This window comes from Salmo salar, chromosome ssa17, assembly GCF_905237065.1.
Source record: "Salmo salar chromosome ssa17, Ssal_v3.1, whole genome shotgun sequence".
Classification (NCBI taxonomy): domain Eukaryota; kingdom Metazoa; phylum Chordata; class Actinopteri; order Salmoniformes; family Salmonidae; genus Salmo; species Salmo salar.
The window spans coordinates 71,150,499-71,172,913 of NC_059458.1; the positions used below are offsets into that span (position 1 = coordinate 71,150,499).

Consider the following 22,415-nt stretch of genomic DNA (forward strand, 5'->3'; position numbering starts at 1 on the left):
GAGGAGACTGAGGAGAGGGAGAACAGAGGAGAACAGAGGAGAGGGAGAACAGAGGAGGCTGAGGAGAGGGAGAACAGAGGAGACTGAGGAGAGGGAGAACAGAGGAGGCTGAGAACAGAGGAGGCTGAGGAGAGGGAGAACAGAGGAGACTGAGGAGAGGGAGAACAGAGGAGACTGAGGAGAGGGAGAACAGAGGAGGCTGAGGAGAGGGAGAACAGAGGAGGCTGAGAACAGAGGAGGCTGAGGAGCGGGAGAACAGAGGAGACTGAGGAGACTGAGGAGATGGAGAACAGAGGAGACTGAGGAGAGGCAGAACAGAGGAGAACAGAGGAGAGGGAGAACAGAGGAGAACAGAGGAGAGGGAGAACAGAGGAGAACAGAGGAGAGGGAGAACAGAGGAGACTGAGGAGAGGGAGAACAGAGGAGACTGAGGAGAGGGAGAACAGAGGAGACTGAGGAGAGGGAGAACAGAGGAGACTGAGGAGAGGGAGAACAGAGGAGACTGAGGAGAGGGAGAACAGAGGAGGCTGAGGAGAGGGAGAACAGAGGAGGCTGAGGAGAGGGAGAACAGAGGAGACTGAGGAGACTGAGGAGAGGGAGAACAGAGGAGACTGAGGAGACTGAGGAGATGGAGAACAGAGGAGACTGAGGAGAGGGAGAACAGAGGAGACTGAGGAGAGGGAGAACAGAGGAGACTGAGGAGAGGGAGAACAGAGGAGACTGAGGAGATGGAGAACAGAGGAGGCTGAGGAGAGGGAGAACAGAGGAGGCTGAGGAGAGGGAGAACAGAGGAGGCTGAGGAGAGGGAGAACAGAGGAGGCTGAGGAGAGGGAGAACAGAGGAGGCTGAGGAGAGGGAGAACAGAGGAGACTGAGGAGACTGAGGAGAGGGAGAACAGAGGAGGCTGAGGAGAGGGAGAACAGAGGAGGCTGAGGAGAGGGAGAACAGAGGAGGCTGAGGAGAGGGAGAACAGAGGAGACTGAAGAGAGGGAGAACAGAGGAGACTGAGGAGAGGGAGAACAGAGGAGACTGAGGAGATGGAGAACAGAGGAGACTGAGGAGAGGGAGAACAGAGGAGAATGAGGAGACTGAGGAGATGGAGAACAGAGGAGACTGAGGAGAGGGAGAACAGAGGAGGCTGAGGAGAGGGAGAACAGAGGAGACTGAGGAGAGGGAGAACAGAGGAGACTGAGGAGAGGGAGAACAGAGGAGACTGAGGAGACTGAGGAGATGGAGAACAGAGGAGACTGAGGAGACTGAGGAGAGGGAGAACAGAGGAGACTGAGGAGACTGAGGAGATGGAGAACAGAGGAGACTGAGGAGAGGGAGAACAGAGGAGACTGAGGAGAGGGAGAACAGAGGAGACTGAGGAGAGGGAGAACAGAGGAGACTGAGGAGAGGGAGAACAGAGGAGACTGAGGAGATGGAGAACAGAGGAGGCTGAGGAGAGGGAGAACAGAGGAGGCTGAGGAGAGGGAGAACAGAGGAGGCTGAGGAGAGGGAGAACAGAGGAGGCTGAGGAGAGGGAGAACAGAGGAGGCTGAGGAGAGGGAGAACAGAGGAGGCTGAGGAGAGGGAGAACAGAGGAGACTGAGGAGACTGAGGAGAGGGAGAACAGAGGAGACTGAGGAGATGGAGAACAGAGGAGGCTGAGGAGAGGGAGAACAGAGGAGGCTGAGGAGAGGGAGAACAGAGGAGGCTGAGGAGAGGGAGAACAGAGGAGACTGAAGAGAGGGAGAACAGAGGAGATTGAGGAGATGGAGAACAGAGGAGACTGAGGAGAGGGAGAACAGAGGAGAATGAGGAGACTGAGGAGATGGAGAACAGAGGAGACTGAGGAGAGGGAGAACAGAGGAGGCTGAGGAGAGGGAGAACAGAGGAGACTGAGGAGAGGGAGAACAGAGGAGACTGAGGAGACTGAGGAGATGGAGAACAGAGGAGACTGAGGAGAGGGAGAACAGAGGAGACTGAGGAGATGGAGAGCAGAGGAGAGGGAGAACAGAGGAGACTGAGGAGATGGAGAACAGAGGAGGCTGAGGAGAGGGAGAACAGAGGAGACTGAGGAGAGGGAGAACAGAGGAGACTGAGGAGAGGGAGAACAGAGGAGACTGAGGAGAGGGAGAACAGAGGAGACTGAGGAGAGGGAGAACAGAGGAGACTGAGGAGAGGGAGAACAGAGGAGGCTGAGGAGCGGGAGAACAGAGGAGGCTGAGGAGAGGGAGAACAGAGGAGACTGAGGAGATGGAGAACAGAGGAGGCTGAGGAGAGGGAGAACAGAGGAGACTGAGGAGATGGAGAACAGAGGAGGCTGAGGAGAGGGAGAACAGAGGAGACTGAGGAGGGAGAGAACAGAGGAGACTGAGGAGAGGGAGAACAGAGGAGGCTGAGGAGAGGGAGAACAGAGGAGGCTGAGGAGAGGGAGAACAGAGGAGACTGAGGAGGGAGAGAACAGAGGAGACTGAGGAGAGGGAGAACAGAGGAGAACAGAGGAGAGGGAGAACAGAGGAGGCTGAGGAGAGGGAGAACAGAGGAGGCTGAGGAGAGGGAGAACAGAGGAGGCTGAGGGAGAGGGAGAACAGAGGAGACTGAGGAGAGGGAGAACAGAGGAGAACAGAGGAGAGGGAGAACAGAGGAGAACAGAGGAGAGGGAGAACAGAGGAGGCTGAGGAGAGGGAGAACAGAGGAGGCTGAGGAGAGGGAGAACAGAGGAGGCTGAGGAGAGGGAGAACAGAGGAGACTGAGGAGACTGAGGAGATGGAGAACAGAGGAGACTGAGGAGAGGGAGAACAGAGGAGACTGAGGAGAGGGAGAGCAGAGTGAGGAGAGGGAGAACAGAGGAGACTGAGGAGAGGGAGAACAGAGGAGACTGAGGAGAGGGAGAACAGAGGAGACTGAGGAGAGGGAGAACAGAGGAGACTGAGGAGATGGAGAACAGAGGAGGCTGAGGAGAGGGAGAACAGAGGAGGCTGAGGAGAGGGAGAACAGAGGAGACTGAGGAGAGGGAGAACAGAGGAGACTGAGGAGAGGGAGAACAGAGGAGGCTGAGGAGAGGGAGAACAGAGGAGGCTGAGGAGATGGAGAAAAGAGGAGGCTGAGGAGAGGGAGAACAGAGGAGACTGAGGAGGGGGAGAACAGAGGAGACTGAGGAGAGGGAGAACAGAGGAGGCTGAGGAGAGGGAGAACAGAGGAGGCTGAGGAGAGGGAGAACAGAGGAGGCTGAGGAGAGGGTGTGCTTAAGTGTTTGCTTTATTAGGGTTCCTACAATGAGATGCGGAGAGAGAGGGAAGAGAGGATAGAGACTAATCAAAAATCATTTTCTAGCAGTTCACTCGCTCCCAAAACACTCTTGTCGTACTCACTCTGTCTAAAGCTGAAGCCCAGGATTCAAGTGAAACTTGTCTCCTTCTTGCTTGATGGTTTGTTTGCTTATTAGTGATGGAGACACAGACCCAAACAGTACCTCTCCTCTACTGTTCCTACCTCACCTCAGACCCATACAGTACCTCTCCTCCACTGTTCCTACCTCACCTCAGACCCATACAGTACCTCTCCTCTACTGTTCCTACCTCACCTCAGACCCATACAGTACCTCTCCTCCACTGTTCCTACCTCACCTCAGACCCAAACAGTACCTCTCCTCTACTGTTCCTACCTCACCTCAGACCCATACAGTACCTCTCCTCTACGGTTCCTACCTCACCTCAGACCCATACAGTACCTCTCCTCCACTGTTCCTACCTCACCTCAGACCCAAACAGTACCTCTCCTCTACTGTTCCTACCTCACCTCAGACCCATACAGTACCTCTCCTCCACTGTTCCTACCTCACCTCAGACCCATACAGTACCTCTCCTCTACTGTTCCTACCTCACCTCAGACCCAAACAGTACGTCTCCTCCACTGTTTCTACCTCACCTCAGACCCACACAGTACCTCTCCTCCACTGTTCCTACCTCACCTCAGACCCATACAGTACCTCTCCTCCACTGTTCCTACCTCACCTCAGACCCATACAGTACCTCTCCTCCACTGTTCCTACCTCACCTCAGACCCATACAGTACCTCTCCTCCACTGTTCCTACCTCACCTCAGACCCATACAGTACCTCTCCTCCACTGTTCCTACCTCACCTCAGACCCATACAGTACCTCTCCTCCACTGTTCCTACCTCACCTCAGACCCATACAGTACCTCTCCTCCACTGTTCCTACCTCACCTCAGACCCATACAGTACCTCTCCTCCACTGTTCCTACCTCACCTCAGACCCATACAGTACCTCTCCTCCACTGTTCCTACCTCACCTCAGACCCATACAGTACCTCTCCTCCACTGTTCCTTCCTCACCTCAGACCCATACAGTACCTCTCCTCCACTGTTCCTACCTCACCTCAGACCCATACAGTACCTCTCCTCCACTGTTCCTACCTCACCTCAGACCCATACAGTACCTCTCCTCCACTGTTCCTACCTCACCTCAGACCCATACAGTACCTCTCCTCCACTGTTCCTACCTCACCTCAGACCCATACAGTACCTCACCTCTACTGTTCCTTCCTCACCTCAGACCCATACAGTACCTCTCCTCCACTGTTCCTACCTCACCTCAGACCCATACAGTACCTCTCCTCCACTGTTCCTACCTCACCTCAGACCCATACAGTACCTCTCCTCCACTGTTCCTTCCTCACCTCAGACCCAAACAGTACCTCTCCTCCACTGTTCCTACCTCACCTCAGACCCAAACAGTACCTCTCCTCTACTGTTCCTACCTCACCTCAGACCCATACAGTACCTCTCCTACACTGTTCCTACCTCACCTCAGACCCACACAGTACCTCTCCTCCACTGTTCCTACCTCACCTCAGACCCATACAGTACCTCTCCTCCACTGTTCCTACCTCACCTCAGACCCATACAGTACCTCTCCTCCACTGTTCCTACCTCACCTCAGACCCATACAGTACCTCTCCTCTACTGTTCCTACCTCACCTCAGACCCATACAGTACCTCTCCTCCACTGTTCCTACCTCACCTCAGACCCATACAGTACCTCTCCTCCACTGTTCCTACCTCACCTCAGACCCATACAGTACCTCTCCTCCACTGTTCCTACCTCACCTCAGACCCATACAGTACCTCTCCTCCACTGTTCCTACCTCACCTCAGACCCATACAGTACCTCTCCTCCACTGTTCCTACCTCACCTCAGACCCATACAGTACCTCTCCTCCACTGTTCCTACCTCACCTCAGACCCATACAGTACCTCTCCTCCACTGTTCCTACCTCACCTCAGACCCAAACAGTACCTCTCCTCCATTGTTCCTACCTCACCTCAGACCCACACAGTACCTCTCCTCCAGTGTTCCTACCTCACCTCAGACCCATACAGTACCTCTCCTCCACTGTTCCTACCTCACCTCAGACCCATACAGTACCTCTCCTCCACTGTTCCTACCTCACCTCAGACCCATACAGTACCTCTCCTCCACTGTTCCTACCTCACCTCAGACCCATACAGTACCTCTCCTACACTGTTCCTACCTCACCTCAGACACATACAGTACCTCTCCTCCACTGTTCCTACCTCACCTCAGACCCATACAGTACCTCTCCTCCACTGTTCCTACCTCACCTCAGACCCACACAGTACCTCTCCTCCACTGTTCCTACCTCACCTCAGACCCATACAGTACCTCTCCTCCACTGTTCCTACCTCACCTCAGACCCACACAGTACCTCTCCTCCACTGTTCCTACCTCACCTCAGACCCAAACAGTACCTCTCCTCCACTGTTCCTACCTCACCTTAGACCCATACAGTACCTCTCCTACACTGTTCCTACCTCACCTCAGACCCATACAGTACCTCTCCTCCACTGTTCCTACCTCACCTCAGACCCAAACAGTACCTCTCCTCCACTGTTCCTACCTCACCTCAGACCCATACAGTACCTCTCCTCCACTGTTCCTACCTCACCTCAGACCCACACAGTACCTCTCCTCCACTGTTCCTACCTCACCTCAGACCCATACAGTACCTCTCCTACACTGTTCCTACCTCACCTCAGACCCAAACAGTACCTCTCCTCCACTGTTCCTACCTCACCTCAGACCCACACAGTACCTCTCCTCCACTGTTCCTACCTCACCTCAGACCCATACAGTACCTCTCCTCCACTGTTCCTACCTCACCTCAGACCCATACAGTACCTCTCCTCCACTGTTCCTACCTCACCTCAGACCCACACAGTACCTCTCCTCCACTGTTCCTACCTCACCTTAGCCAGTGAGTTGGACAAAACTATACACCCAAAGGCCCTGTTTGAAAACCCACAATATATCCTTCCTTCCCTTCTTGAAGAAATCACAAATTCCACATGATTAGATAGGTAAAAATTGAGGGTTTCACATATTTCTCACCTATCCAGTCATGTGAGATTAGTGGTCACTTCAAGGAAGGAAAGATGCATTTAATTTTCACATTTTCAAACAGGGCCAATGTCCCCAAACCCCATCCCCTTATCATTTCTTCTCCTCCACCCACACCTTTTCTCACTGAATAACCAAACACATTTTCCCTCCCTCCCTCCCTCCCTCCCTCCCTCCCTCCTCACCTGGGCTGTCACTCTGTGGCCAGGTTCTCTCCTCTCTAGTAGGCATGGTCTGTCATCCCACCGTCCACCCCTACCTCCACCCCTACCTCCATCCCTCCATCCCACCCTCCAGCCTTCCCTTCACCCCTACCTGCATCCCGCCTTCCCTCCCCCTCCACCTGCACTCCTACCTGCACCCCTCCATCCCACCATCCCTCCATCCCTCCACCCCTCCCTACCTGGGCTGGCTCTCTGTGGCTAGGTTCTCTCCTCTCTGGTAGGCATGGTCTGTCATCCCACCATCCACTCCTACCTCCATCCCTCCATCCCTCCACCCCTCCCTACCTGGGCTGGCTCTCTGTGGCTAGGTTCTCTCCTCTCTGGTAGGCATGGTCTGTCATCCCACCATCCACTCCTACCTCCATCCCTCCACCCCTCCCTACCTGGGCTGGCTCTCTGTGGCTAGGTTCTCTCCTCTCTGGTAGGCATGGTCTGTCATCCCACCATCCACTCCTACCACCTTCCCTCCATCCCTCCACCCCTCCCTACCTGGGCTGGCTCTCTGTGGCTAGGTTCTCTCCTCTCTGGTAGGCATGGTCTGTCATCCCACCATCCACTCCTACCTCCATCCCTCCATCCCTCCACCCCTCCCTACCTGGGCTGGCTCTCTGTGGCTAGGTTCTCTCCTCTCTGGTAGGCATGGTCTGTCATCCCACCATCCACTCCTACCACCTTCCCTCCATCCCTCCACCCCTCCCTACCTGGGCTGGCTCTCTGTGGCTAGGTTCTCTCCTCTCTGGTAGGCGTGATCAGCTATCTGGGTAGTGGATCTCTTCAGTATCTGCTTCAGCTCAGGCTCCAGGCGCTCCATGATGGCCTTGACAGCCTCCGGGATCTTCTTGAGCTTGGCCAGGCCTTTGATGAGGACGCCCATGAACTCTTGGGTGTTCTCCTCCGGGTGCACGTCAGGGTCCTCGCGGGCCTCGTGGTGCGCCTGCAGCTCACGCACTGAAAGAGGGAGTGACACAGAGTGAGAGAGAAGTAGAGATGGATAGATAGAAAACATGGGAAGTGACGAGGGAGAGAGAGATACTAGAGCTACAGGATGTGGTACTATTTGAAAGCCATCATACTCATGAAACTTCCTAGAGACACACATGAAAGAATGAGTTGTTATAGTTGTAACCATCACCATCCATCTTCATAAACATCATCCTAGTCCTACTGTCATCTCTCTCCTCTTAATGCCATACAGTAGTATTATCATCACCATAACAACCCCGTACAGCTCACCACTCACTACTAGGCTTTCACCTCTTCATCACAAACTTGTGAGTGTTTGGATCAAATGAAAACATCCCCACAACACTTCTTCACCTTTACCTCCCTGATCAGCACCTCAACCCCCTCCCTCTCTCCCTCTCTCCCTCTCTCCCTCTCTCAGACCTCGCCGCATTAGCTTGCTAAATTGAGAGTAACAGCAGGGCTACGTTCTAATTCCAATCTGATGAAACAGCCTCCGTTTTCCCTTCAAAGCGTTGTAAGCGGGGTACGTTAAGAGAGTTAATGTTTATGTGACGTTAATAGACTTTATTTCTCCTGCCAGCGACTATTTTTTTCACGTCATAATAACTACAATTACCAGCTACTAAATGATGTGCGCTGAGGCCATTAGACGAAGCAGCGTTGTCGACAAAAGCTGGAGAGTTATGCCGTCGTCATCGTGGCACATGGCACTTAGCACGCGGCGCCGGCTAATTGCTTGCGTTTTGCCATAATAATGCGAGAGGGAAGTGCAGTTAGCGCAGGGAAATGACTTAGGCCCTGGGTGTGAATTAAGAGGCTTCTCTCTCTCTCTACCTGAGTTAGTCAACTGATTCCCCCACAAACAGCAGCAATTATAGGGGAGAGAGTGATCAGTTGGATGGTAGGCTCAGAGGTGGAGACAGGGGGTTGGTAGAGGGTAGATTGGCAGAAGGACAGGGGTATGGGGAGGGGTTAGGTTTTTCTAAGGCTGGCATTGCGACTGTATTGGGGGTGTAGCTGGCATATAGACAGAGGTTAGTGGGGGTCTGGTAATGGCATAGGGACAGAGGTTAGTGGGGCGAGGAAGAGTGGGGGTCTGGTAATGGCATAGGGACTAAGGTTAGTGGGGGTCTGGTAATGGCATAGGGACAGAGGTTAGTGGGGTGAGGAAGAGTGGGGGGTCTGGTAATGGCATAGGGACAGAGGTTAGTGGGGTGAGGAAGAGTGGGGGTCTGGTAATGGCATAGGGACAGAGGTTAGTGGGGAGAGGAAGAGCGGTGGTCTGGTAATGGCATAAGGATAGAGGTTAGTGGGGGTCTGGTAATAGCATAGGGACAGAGGTTAGTGGGGGTCTGGTAATGGCATAGGGACAGAGGTTAGTGGGGGTCTGGTAATGGCATAGGGACAGAGGTTAGTGGGGGTCTGGTAATGGCATAGGGACAGAGGTTAGTGGGGTGAGGAAGAGTGGGGGTCTGGTAATGGCATAGGGACAGAGGTTAGTGGGGTGAGGAAGAGTGGGGGTCTGGTAATGGCATAGGGACAGAGGTTAGTGGGGGAGGAAGAGTGGGGGTCTGGTAATGGCATAGGGACAGAGGTTAGTGGGGAGAGGAAGAGTGGGGGTCTGGTAATGGCATAGGGACAGAGGTTAGTGGGGAGAGGAAGAGTGGGGGTCTGGTAATGGCATAGGGACAGAGGTTAGTGGGGGTCTGGTAATGGCATAGGGACAGAGGTTAGTGGGGGTCTGGTAATGGCATAGGGACAGAGGTTAGTGGGGAGAGGAAGAGTGGGGGGTCTGGTAATGGCATAGGGACAGAGGTTAGTGGGGAGAGGAAGAGTGGGGGGTCTGGTAATGGCATAGGGACAGAGGTTAGTGGGGAGAGGAAGAGTGGGGGGTCTGGTAATGGCATAGGGACAGAGGTTAGTGGGGAGAGGAAGAGTGGGGGTCTGGTAATGGCATAGGGACAGAGGTTAGTGGGGCGAGGAAGAGTGGGGGTCTGGTAATGGCATAGGGACAGAGGTTAGTGGGGAGAGGAAGAGTGGGGGTCTGGTAATGGCATAGGGACAGAGGTTAGTGGGGAGAGGAAGAGTGGGGGTCTGGTAATGGCATAGGGACAGAGGTTAGTGGGGCGAGGAAGAGTGGGGGTCTGGTAATGGCATAGAGAAAGAGGTACGGAGGAGGGGCTATGGAGCTGTAACAGACACAGTACACCTGCAGCTAGCAGTAGGGTGGCTAGCTGACCAGGGACCGGGGCACACCTGACAGGGAAGGAGGGTTTAGGCATGCATTCAAACAAACGTGAGAGAACCTAGATCAAGAAAAAATACCTAGACCAGAGATAAGCTTTTCTTTTTATTTTACCTTTATTTAACAAGTCAGTTAAGAGCAAATTCTTATTTACAATGACGGCCTAGGAACAGTGGGTTAACTGCCTTGTCCAGGGGCAGAACAACAGATTTTTACCTTGTCAGCTCAGGGATTCTATCTTGCAACCTTTCGGTTACTGGTCCAAAGCTGTAACCACTAGGATACCTGCCGCCTTGGGTATCTTAATTATCTTGTTTGTGTTTTCGCAGCTCCACAACCAGGGAATGTTATCAACACACTATAAACTCCACAGCCAGGGAATGTTATCAACAGACTATAACAAACTCCACAGCCAGGGAATGTTATCAACACACTATAACAAACTCCACAGCCAGGGAATGTAATCACCACACTATAACAAACTCCACAGCCAGGGAATGTCATCAACACACTATAACAAACTCCACAGCCAGGGAATGTTATCAACACACTATAACAAACTCCACAGCCAGGGAATGTCATCAACACACTATAACAAACTCCACAGCCAGGGAATGTCATCAACACACTATAACAAACTCCACAGCCAGGGAATGTTATCAACACACTATAACAAACTCCACAGCCAGGGAATGTCATCAACACACTATAACAAACTCCACAGACAGGGAATGTTATCAACACACTATAACAAACTCCACAGCCAGGGAATGTAATCACCAAACTATAACAAACTCCACAGCCAGGGAATGTCATCACCACACTATAACAAACTCCACAGCCAGGGAATGTCATCACCACACTATAACAAACTCCACAGCCAGGGAATGTCATCAACACACTATAACAAACTCCACAGCCAGGGAATGTCATCAACACACTATAACAAACTCCACAGCCAGGGAATGTCATCACCACACTATAACAAACTCCACAGCCAGGGAATGTTATCAACACACTATAACAAACTCCACAACCAGGGAATGTAATCAACACACTATAACAAACTCCACAGCCAGGGAATGTCATCAACACTATAACAAACTCCACAACCAGGGAATGTCATCAACACACTATAACAAACTCCACAGCCAGGGAATGTCATCAACACACTATAACAAACTCCACAGCCAGGGAATGTCATCAACACACTATAACAAACTCCACAGCCAGGGAATGTCATCAACACACTATAACAAACTCCACAGCCAGGGAATGTCATCAACACACTATAACAAACTCCACAGCCAGGGAATGTCATCAACACACTATAACAAACTCCACAGCCAGGGAATGTCATCACCACACTATAACAAACTCCACAGCCAGGGAATGTCATCACCACACTATAACAAACTCCACAGCCAGGGAATGTAATCACCACACTATAACAAACTCCACAGCCAGGGAATGTTATCAACACACTATAACAAACTCCACAGCCAGGGAATGTAATCACCACACTATAACAAACTCCACAGCCAGGGAATGTAATCACCACACTATAACAAACTCCACAGCCAGGGAATGTTATCAACACACTATAACAAACTCCACAGCCAGGGAATGTTATCAACACACTATAACAAACTCCACAGCCAGGGAATGTTATCAACACACTATAACAAACTCCACAGCCAGGGAATGTCATCAACACACTATAAACTCCACAGCCAGGGAATGTTATCAACACACTATAACAAACTCCACAGCCAGGGAATGTAATCACCACACTATAACAAACTCCACAGCCAGGGAATGTAATCACCACACTATAACAAACTCCACAGCCAGGGAATGTTATCACCACACTATAACAAACTCCACAGCCAGGGAATGTCATCAACACACTATAACAAACTCCACAGCCAGGGAATGTCATCACCACACTATAACAAACTCCACAGCCAGGGAATGTAATCACCACACTATAACAAACTCCACAGCCAGGGAATGTTATCAACACTATAACAAACTCCACAGCCAGGGAATGTTATCACCACACTATAACAAACTCCACAGCCAGGGAATGTTATCACCACACTATAACAAACTCCACAGCCAGGGAATGTTATCACCACACTATAACAAACTCCACAGCCAGGGAATGTTATCAACACACTATAACAAACTCCACAGCCAGGGAATGTTATCAACACACTATAACAAACTCCACAGCCAGGGAATGTAATCACCACACTATAACAAACTCCACAACCAGGGAATGTCATCAACACACTATAACAAACTCCACAGCCAGGGAATGTTATCAACACACTATAACAAACTCCACAGCCAGGGAATGTTATCAACACACTATAACAAACTCCACAGCCAGGGAATGTCATCAACACTATAACAAACTCCACAGCCAGGGAATGTTATCAACACACTATAACAAACTCCACAGCCAGGGAATGTTATCAACACACTATAACAAACTCCACAGCCAGGGAATGTCATCAACACTATAACAAACTCCACAGCCAGGGAATGTAATCACCACACTATAACAAACTCCACAGCCAGGGAATGTCATCAACACACTATAACAAACTCCACAACCAGGGAATGTTATCACCACACTATAACAAACTCCACAGCCAGGGAATGTAATCACCAAACTATAACAAACTCCACAGCCAGGGAATGTCATCAACACACTATAACAAACTCCACAGCCAGGGAATGTTATCACCACACTATAACAAACTCCACAGCCAGGGAATGTTATGAACACACTATAACAAACTCCACAGCCAGGGAATGTAATCACCACACTATAACAAACTCCACAACCAGGGAATGTTATCAACACACTATAACAAACTCCACAGCCAGGGAATGTCATCAACACACTATAACAAACTCCACAGCCAGGGAATGTTATCAACACACTATAACAAACTCCACAGCCAGGGAATGTTATCAACACACTATAACAAACTCCACAGCCAGGGAATGTCATCACCACACTATAACAAACTCCACAGCCAGGGAATGTCATCAACACACTATAACAAACTCCACAGCCAGGGAATGTCATCACCACACTATAACAAACTCCACAGCCAGGGAATGTCATCACCACACTATAACAAACTCCACAGCCAGGGAATGTTATGAACACACTATAACAAACTCCACAGCCAGGGAATGTAATCACCAAACTATAACAAACTCCACAGCCAGGGAATGTCATCACCACACTATAACAAACTCCACAGCCAGGGAATGTTATCAACACACTATAACAAACTCCACAGCCAGGGAATGTTATCAACACACTATAACAAACTCCACAGCCAGGGAATGTCATCAACACACTATAACAAACTCCACAGACAGGGAATGTTATCACCACACTATAACAAACTCCACAGCCAGGGAATGTCATCAACACTATAACAAACTCCACAGCCAGGGAATGTCATCAACACAAATAACAAACTCCACAGCCAGGGAATGTTATCAACACACTATAACAAACTCCACAGCCAGGGAATGTCATCAACACAAATAACAAACTCCACAGCCAGGGAATGTTATCAACACACTATAACAAACTCCACAGCCAGGGAATGTAATCACCACACTATAACAAACTCCACAGCCAGGGAATGTTATCAACACACTATAACAAACTCCACAGCCAGGGAATGTTATCAACACTATAACAAACTCCACAGCCAGGGAATGTTATCAACACACTATAACAAACTCCACAGACAGGGAATGTCATCAACACAAATAACAAACTCCACAGCCAGGGAATGTTATCAACACACTATAACAAACTCCACAGCCAGGGAATGTAATCACCACACTATAACAAACTCCACAGCCAGGGAATGTAATCAACACACTATAACAAACTCCACAGCCAGGGAATGTAATCACCACACTATAACAAACTCCCCTGTAGACGCTGTATTACCAGAGGTAACTGTTCCACTGTGGCCTATGAGCATAATGAATGTTATCCACCCCACTGTGCTGACAGGAATACATGGTGACTAATGGGAGATATGGAGGGGTGGCAGCTGATTATGATGTTATGAAAACGTATGTACTAGTATGATAACGCCCTGATAATGCTGTGGTGTATGTACGAGTATGATAATGCCCTGATAATGCTGTGATGTATATACTGGTATGATAATGTCCTAATAACGCTGTGATGTATGCACTAGTATGGGCTGATAATGCTGTGGTGTATGTACGAGTATGATAATGCGTAATAATGATGTGATGTATGTACTGGTATGATAATGCCCTAATAACGCTGTGATGTATGCACTAGTATGGGCTGATAATGCTGTGGTGTATGTACAAGTATGATAATGCCCTAATAATGCTGTGATGCCTGCACTGGTATGATAATTCCCTAATAACGCTATGATATATGCACTAGTATGGACTGATAATGCACTGATGTATGTATGAGTATGATAATGTCCCAATAATGTTGTGATGTATGTACTAGTATGATACTATCTTAATAATGATGTGATATATGTACTGGTATAATATTGCCCTAATAATGATGTGATGTATGTACTAGTATGATAATGCCCTAATTATTCTGTGACGTGTGTACTAGTATGATAATGTCATGATAATGCTGTGATGTATGTACTATTATGATAATAGTACATACATCACAGTGTTAGGGCATTATGATAATGGTCTAATAATGCTGTGATGTACGTATGTACTATTATGATAATGGCCTAATAATGCTGTGATGTATGTACTGTGCTGCAAGTGGAAATAAATACGAGGCATAGATGGAAGCGGGGAGAAGGTGTGTGCATGTCAGCGTGCGTGCGTTAGTGCTTCTGTGTGTGTGTGTGTATGTGTGTGTGTATGTGTGTGCGCATGTGTTTGCTGGCGTGTAAATGCCATCAGTGGAGTGTGTGTGAGAGGCAGTGTTATGTATGAGGTGTGTTGAGCCTGCAGCGTTCTCTGGTACACACCTCTAATGACATGCTAATGGATGTAATAACTGCAGCAGTACAGATCCCTGCTAATGATTTCATTATCACTAGGAGCATCAGCAGAGTGGAATGACAGTAGAACACTAACCTGACAACTCTACCACTGTGCTATCCAGGAGACAACTATGTCCAATAGTTCTCATCACGTCTCTACAGTATCTCTCTCCATCTACACCATGTTCTCTTTTCTATCCATCTCAACTCCTCTCCCTTCCTCTTTTCCACTCAATATCCAGTTCTCGCCAGTTTCTTCCCCACATAATCTCACTGACTCTCTATCCTTCCCCACCTCACTCTGTCGCCGTCTCTCCTCTTCCCCCTCTCTCTGTCCCCGTCGCTTTCTGTCCCCGTCCCTTCCGCTCTCTGTCCCAGTCTCTGCTCTTCCCCCTCTCTCTGTCCCCGTCGCTTTCTGTCCCCGTCCCTTCCGCTCTCTGTCCCAGTCTCTGCTCTTCCCCCTCTCTCTGTCCCCGTCGCTTTCTGTCCCCGTCCCTTCCGCTCTCTGTCCCAGTCTCTGCTCTTCCCCCTCTCTCTGTCCCCGTCGCTTTCTGTCCCCGTCCCTTCCGCTCTCTGTCCCAGTCTCTGCTCTTCCCCCTCTCTCTGTCCCCGTCGCTTTCTGTCCCCGTCCCTTCCGCTCTCTGTCCCAGTCTCTGCTCTTCCCCTCTCTCTGTCCCCGTCGCTTTCTGTCCCCGTCCCTTCCGCTCTCTGTCCCAGTCTCTGCTCTTCCCCCTCTCTCTGTCCCCGTCGCTTTCTGTCCCCGTCCCTTCCGCTCTCTGTCCCAGTCTCTGCTCTTCCCCCTCTCTGTCCCCGTCGCTTTCTGTCCCCGTCCCTTCCGCTCTCTGTCCCAGTCTCTGCACTTCCCCCTCTCTCTGTCCCCGTCCCTTCCGCTCTCTGTCCCAGTCTCTGCTCTTCCCCCTCTCTCTGTCCCCGTCGCTTTCTGTCCCCGTCCCTTCCGCTCTCTGTCCCAGTCTCTGCTCTTCCCCCTCTCTCTGTCCCCGTCCCTTCCGCTCTCTGTCCCAGTCTCTGCTCTTCCCCCTCTCTCTGTCCCCGTCGCTTTCTGTCCCCGTCCCTTCCGCTCTCTGTCCCAGTCTCTGCTCTTCCCCCTCTCTGTCCCCGTCGCTTTCTGTCCCCGTCCCTTCCGCTCTCTGTCCCAGTCTCTGCTCTTCCCCCTCTCTGTCCCCGTCGCTTTCTGTCCCCGTCCCTTCCGCTCTCTGTCCCAGTCTCTGCTCTTCCCCCTCTCTGTCCCCGTCGCTTTCTGTCCCCGTCCCTTCCGCTCTCTGTCCCAGTCTCTGCTCTTCCCCCTCTCTCTGTCCCCGTCCCTTCCTCTCTCTGTCCCCGTCCCTTCCTCTCTCTGTCCCCGTCCCTTCCTCTCTCTGTCCCCGTCCCTTCCTCTCTCTGTCCCCGTCCCTTCCTCTCTCTGTCCCCGTCCCTTCCTCTCTCTGTCCCCGTCCCTTCCTCTCTCTGTCCCCGTCCCTTCCTCTCTCTGTCCCCGTCCCTTCCTCTCTCTGTCCCCGTCCCTTCCTCGTCTCCCACCCCCTCCATGACCCCCCTCTTCCTCTCTTGTCCAGTAGTATTCCTAAAGCCTGGTTACTGGTGGTAATGAAGTAAGGCCAGCACAATCAATTGCACCAAAACATTCCTTTATGCAGCCATGCATAATGTATGTGTGTTGGACTACCAAGGCTACTTACTGCTGGTGGTCCCTGGGGTGCTGAACTGGGAGGAGTCCATCAGCTTGCGAGGGGTGGACAGGCTGCTGACGTCCAGCTGGGGCAGAGGGGACGTGTCTTTGGTTGTAGAGCTGGGGAGAGTTGAGAAGAGCATCATCAGTCACCATCATCATCATCCTCGTTGCAAAATTACAATTCAATATTTTCAATGACTTCTCACTAAACTGAAAAGTAGAAGCTACTTATTTCAGAATGTTAAATTAAAATCACTTCCTGAATTGTCTGGCTTCAACTTGAATTGAGCCCAACCCCGCTACCCACAATGACAACATTCACCTGAGAGACAAGCAGAGCTTTATAATGAACCTGTTAACAACCTGGATTAACAAACAGAGTCAGCCCTGTACCACCACACAGTGTTGAGTGGAGCCCTGTACCTCCACACAGTGTTGAGTGGAGCCCTGTCCCACCATACAGTGTTGAGTGGAGCCCTGTACCACCACACAGTGTTGAGTGGAGCCCTGTACCTCCACACAGTGTTGAGTGGAGCTCTGTCCCACCATACAGTGTTGAGTGTAGCCCTGACCTGTACCACCACACAGTGTTGAGTGGAGCCCTGTCCCACCACACAGTGTTGAGTGGAGCCCTGTACCTCCACACAGTGTTGAGTGTAGCCCTGTACCTCCAGACAGTGTTGAGTGGAGCCCTGTACCTCCAGACAGTGTTGAGTGGAGCCCTGTACCACCACACAGTGTTGAGTGGAGCCCTGACCTGTACTTCCACACAGTGTTGAGTGGAGCCCTGTCCCACCACACAGTGTTGAGTGGAGCCCTGTACCTCCACACAGTGTTGAGTGGAGCCCTGTACCTCCACACAGTGTTGAGTGGAGCCCTGTCCCACCACACAGTGTTGAGTGGAGCCCTGTACCTCCACACAGTGTTGAGTGGAGCCCTGTACCTCCACACAGTGTTGAGTGGAGCCCTGTACCACCACACAGTGTTGAGTGGAGCCCTGTACCACCACACAGTGTTGAGTGGAGCCCTGTACCTCCACACAGTGTTGAGTGTAGCCCTGTACCACCAGACAGTGTTGAGTGTAGCCCTGTACCTCCACACAGTGTTGAGTGGAGCCCTGTACCACCACACAGTGTTGAGTGGAGCCCTGTACCTCCACACAGTGTTGAGTGGAGCCCTGTACCACCACACAGTGTTGAGTGTAGCCCTGACCTGTACCACCACACAGTGTTGAGTGGAGCCCTGTACCTCCACACAGTGTTGAGTGGAGCCCTGTACCTCCACACAGTGTTGAGTGGAGCCCTGTACCACCACACAGTGTTGAGTGGAGCCCTGTACCTCCACACAGTGTTAAGTGGAGCCCTGTACCACCACACAGTGTTGAGTGGAGCCCTGTACCTCCACACAGTGTTAAGTGGAGCCCTGTACCACCACACAGTGTTGAGTGGAGCCCTGTACCACCACACAGTGTTGAGTGGAGCCCTGTACCACCACACAGTGTTGAGTGGAGCCCTGTACCACCACACAGTGTTGAGTGGAGCCCTGTACCTCCACACAGTGTTAAGTGTAGCCCTGTACCTCCACACAGTGTTAAGTGTAGCCCTGTACCTCCACACAGTGTTGAGTGGAGCCCTGACCTGTACCTCCACACAGTGTTGAGTGTAGCCCTGACCTGTACCTCCACACAGTGTTGAGTGTAGCCCTGACCTGTACCTCCACACAGTGTTAAGTGTAGCCCTGTACCTCCACACAGTGTTAAGTGTAGCCCTGTACCTCCACACAGTGTTAAGTGTAGCCCTGTACCTCCACACAGTGTTAAGTGTAGCCCTGTACCTCCAGACAGTGTTGAGTGTAGCCCTGTACCTCCAGACAGTGTTGAGTGTAGCCCTGTACCTCCAGACAGTGTTAAGTGTAGCCCTGACCTGTACCTCCAGACAGTGTTGAGTGTAGCCCTGACCTGTACCTCCAGACAGTGTTGAGTGTAGCCCTGCCTGTACCTCCAGACAGTGTTGAGTGTAGCCCTGTACCTCCAGACAGTGTTGAGTGTAGCCCTGTACCTCCAGACAGTGTTGAGTGTAGCCCTGACCTGTACCTCCAGACAGTGTTGAGTGTAGCCCTGTACCTCCAGACAGTGTTGAGTGTAGCCCTGTACCTCCAGACAGTGTTGAGTGTAGCCCTGTACCTCCAGACAGTGTTGAGTGTAGCCCTGTACCTCCAGACAGTGTTGAGTGTAGCCCTGACCTGTACCTCCAGACAGTGTTGAGTGTAGCCCTGTACCTCCAGACAGTGTTGAGTGTAGCCCTGTACCTCCAGACAGTGTTGAGTGTAGCCCTGTACCTCCACACAGTGTTGAGTGTAGCCCTGGCCTGTACCTCCAGACAGTGTTGAGTGTAGCCCTGACCTGTACCTCCACACAGTGTTGAGTGTAGCCCTGACCTGTACCTCCAGACAGTGTTGAGTGTAGCCCTGACCTGTACCTCCAGACAGTGTTGAGTGTAGCCCTGACCTGTACCTCCAGACAGTGTTGAGTGTAGCCCTGACCTGTACCTCCAGACAGTGTTAAGTGTAGCCCTGCTTAGTGAGTGTTGAGTGGAGGTGGGTTGTTCTTACCAAACCTCCACTATACAGGAGCTTTAACCTGTCACTCTAAAACCCCAACTAATACATCACTCTACAGAACGTCACAGCACAGACACCACACTTCTGTACACACAACAAAATACACCAATCACACACACGCCAATAAAAACACACACACACACACACACACACACACACACACACACACACACACACACACACACACACACACACCTAGCATGAATTAAACAAACATCAAAACAACAGGCTTCATTGCTGGAGAGGTGGGTGACCTGCATCAGCCTAATGTGTTGTGATGCTTCATCTTGGTATAGGAATCAGCATGCAGGTGGCAGCCGTCGCTCCACACAGCATTCTAACGTGTCCCAAATGGCACCTTATTCCTTGCAGAGTGCACTACACAGTGTATTACTTTTTAAAGTAGTGCACTAAGTGGGGAATAGGGTGCCATTTGGGACACACACATTGGTGTTGGTATGATAATCCTCCCGACGCTAATGTAGGTTGTGACGCGGTCGTCGACTAACCAAAACCCACATTATCATTCTACAGAGCATCATCTTTGGTCTCCCATGAATGAATCAGATGTGTTTGCACTAAGTGGTGAGACAGGGACGTTGTCTTGTCACTAGAAGTTTAGACTAGCTAATGTAAACACTGAGGGACAACACATGTAGCGTGGAACTGTGCTGTGTGGGATTATTGGAGTGGAGGTTGAAGACTGACTTGTCTCATGTTATGGTATTTCATTTAATGATTTCAACCAGTTTCCCCCCAATTATACATTTACTTCTAACGCAGAGTGAACACCCATACAGACTCCCAAAGCTTTTATTTTGAAGCGAAAACGACTACTTCCAATCTCTACTGAGATCTGGTGTTTGAGTCCTTGCCCTACTATTCTAGAATACTGCAAATGATGAACATTACATTCCCTCTGTTGACTGCACTTGAAGTGGGATTGACCCCCACTCTGATCTCCCTGACCAAACCTCATAGCGTGTTCCTAACAACTCACACCTCCGCCCCACTCCCAGTCCCCCCACACTCCCAGTCCCCCCCACTCCCAGTCCCCCCACCCCAGTCCCCCCCACTCCCAGTCCCCCCCACTCCCAGTCCCCCACACTCCCAGTCCCCCCCACTCCCAGCCCCACTCCCAGTCCCCCCCCACTCCCAGTCCCCACCACCCAGTCCCCTCAACTCCCAGCCCCCCCACTCCCAGTCCCCCCTTCTCCAGGCCACTCACCCCCCGTGGCGTCCCTGGTTCTTGTCCTTGTTCTTGGTCCCCAGGCGGCTGGTAGACTTGATGTAGAGGTGCCGGTGCAGCTCGTCGATGAGGACCACATGGATGTTGAGCTTCTTACTGTGGAGCTCCAGACGCAGGTCCCCCAGACCCTCCACCTGCAGCAGGGGGCCCTCCAGAGACTCCACCGCTGACACCTGCACGAGGGGGACCACAGGAGACACACCTGAATAGATCTATACACCTTGGAATGTAGGGGAGACCTGAACACAGCTCCAGGTACCTGATGTATTATCCACTAGTACTCACTGTATATCTGAATACACCTGACAACACTTCAGAATACAGTATTTTGATGGGGACCACAGGGACATGTTTATTAGGGCACGCAATGGAAAACTGTTTAAAATGTAATCAATAATGAATCTAAATCTTCACAGTCATAAACAAGATGTGGATATAATTGGCTAGTTTAATTGGTACCTAATGGACTTGAGTATTTAGAGAAAGCAGTTTATTTGAACTGTAAATCTGAACCGTGGGTTTCTGTCCACACATTACACCTCACAGGCTGTCAGACAGGTTGTTAGACCGGTTACTACACAGACAAATAATACAACACCAACAACACCAATATAACTACAGTGTATCCTCTGTGTTAACACTGCTGCTGTATGTACAACATTCAAAATGTTTTACATTGTAGTCATTTAGCAGACACTCTTATCCAGAGCGACTTACAGGAGCATTTAGGATGAAGTGTCTTGCTCAAGGGCACAGACAGATTTTTCACCAAGTCGGCTCGGGTGTTTCGAACCAGCGACCTTTCAGTTACTGGCCCAACGCTAGGCTACCAGCCGCCCCAAGTGCCCACTGCACACAGCCCCCACTGCCCAACATAACAGCATTTTAGGGGAAAACTTTAGGAATGCAGACAATGCACCCAACGCCAAACTACATCCAGTCTTCCTCTCTCAAAGTTCCTGGCTTTCTCTCTCTCCCTCCCTCCCTCCCTCCCTCTCTCTCCCTCTCTCCGTCCCCCTCTCTCTCTCCGTCCGTCCGTCCGTCCGTCCCCCCGTCTCCGTCCCCATCTCTCTCCGTCCGTCCACCTCTCTCCCTCCGCCCGTCCGTCCCTCCGCCCCTCTCTCCGTCCGTCCGTCCCTCCGCCCCTCTCTCCGTCCGTCCGTCCCTCCGCCCCTCTCTCCGTCCGTCCGCTCCCTCCGCCCCTAACTCCGTCCGTCCGTCCCTTCCGCCCTCTCTCTCCGTCCGTCCGTCCCTCCGCCCCTAACTCCGTCCGTCCGTCCCTCCGCCCCTAACTCCGTCCGTCCGTCCCTCCGCCCCTAACTCCGTCCGTCCGTCCCTTTCCGCCCCTAACTCCGTCCGTCCGTCCCTCTCCGCCCCTAACTCCGTCCGTCCGTCCCTCCGCCCCTAACTCCGTCCGTCCGTCCCTTCCGCCCAACTCCGTCCGTCCCTCCGCCCCTCTCTCCGTCCGTCCGCTCCCTCCGCCCCTCTCTCCGTTCGTCCATCCCTCCGCCCCTCTCTCCGTCCGTCCGTCCCTCCGCCCCTCTCTCTGTCCGTCCCTCTCTCCGTCCGTCCCTCTCTCCGTCCGTCCCCCCATCCATCCGTCCCTCCCTCCGTCCCTCTCCCCGTCCCTCTCCCCGTCCCTCCCGCCGTCCCTCTCCCCGTCCCTCCCTCCTCCCGTCTCAGTTTTCATTAGCATTGTAGCATTGTGGTTATGGCGTGTTTATATTTAATAAATCTTCATAGTGGTTTTTATTAGAGTGGGCTAATGGCTGGATGATAGCGCTCCAGAGAGCCATCACAGACTGTGTGTGTGTATCACTGGGGCGGGACAGACGGGAGGAAAGGAAGGGAGGGCCATAGGTCAAGTATGTGTTGATGCAAATCAGCGCAGCATTAGCCAAAAGATGTGCTAATGCTGTGCATGATCAACCCCCGTCAGC

At 51.5% G+C, this 22,415-nt stretch overlaps 1 protein-coding gene across 1 annotated transcript in view; it reads right to left on the reverse strand.

The window, feature by feature from the left end:
• LOC106609610 (exocyst complex component 4) overlaps nt 1-22,415 on the reverse strand; it is an 816,839-nt gene that overhangs the window by 754,896 nt on the left and 39,528 nt on the right. Inside the window, exons 4-6 of the mRNA XM_045700059.1 lie at nt 20,455-20,648; nt 16,615-16,724; nt 7,357-7,603 (exon numbers count right to left, since the gene is read on the reverse strand). Of these exons, the coding sequence (XP_045556015.1) occupies nt 7,357-7,603; nt 16,615-16,724; nt 20,455-20,648 (551 nt within the window). The remainder of the gene's footprint in view (nt 1-7,356; nt 7,604-16,614; nt 16,725-20,454; nt 20,649-22,415) is intronic.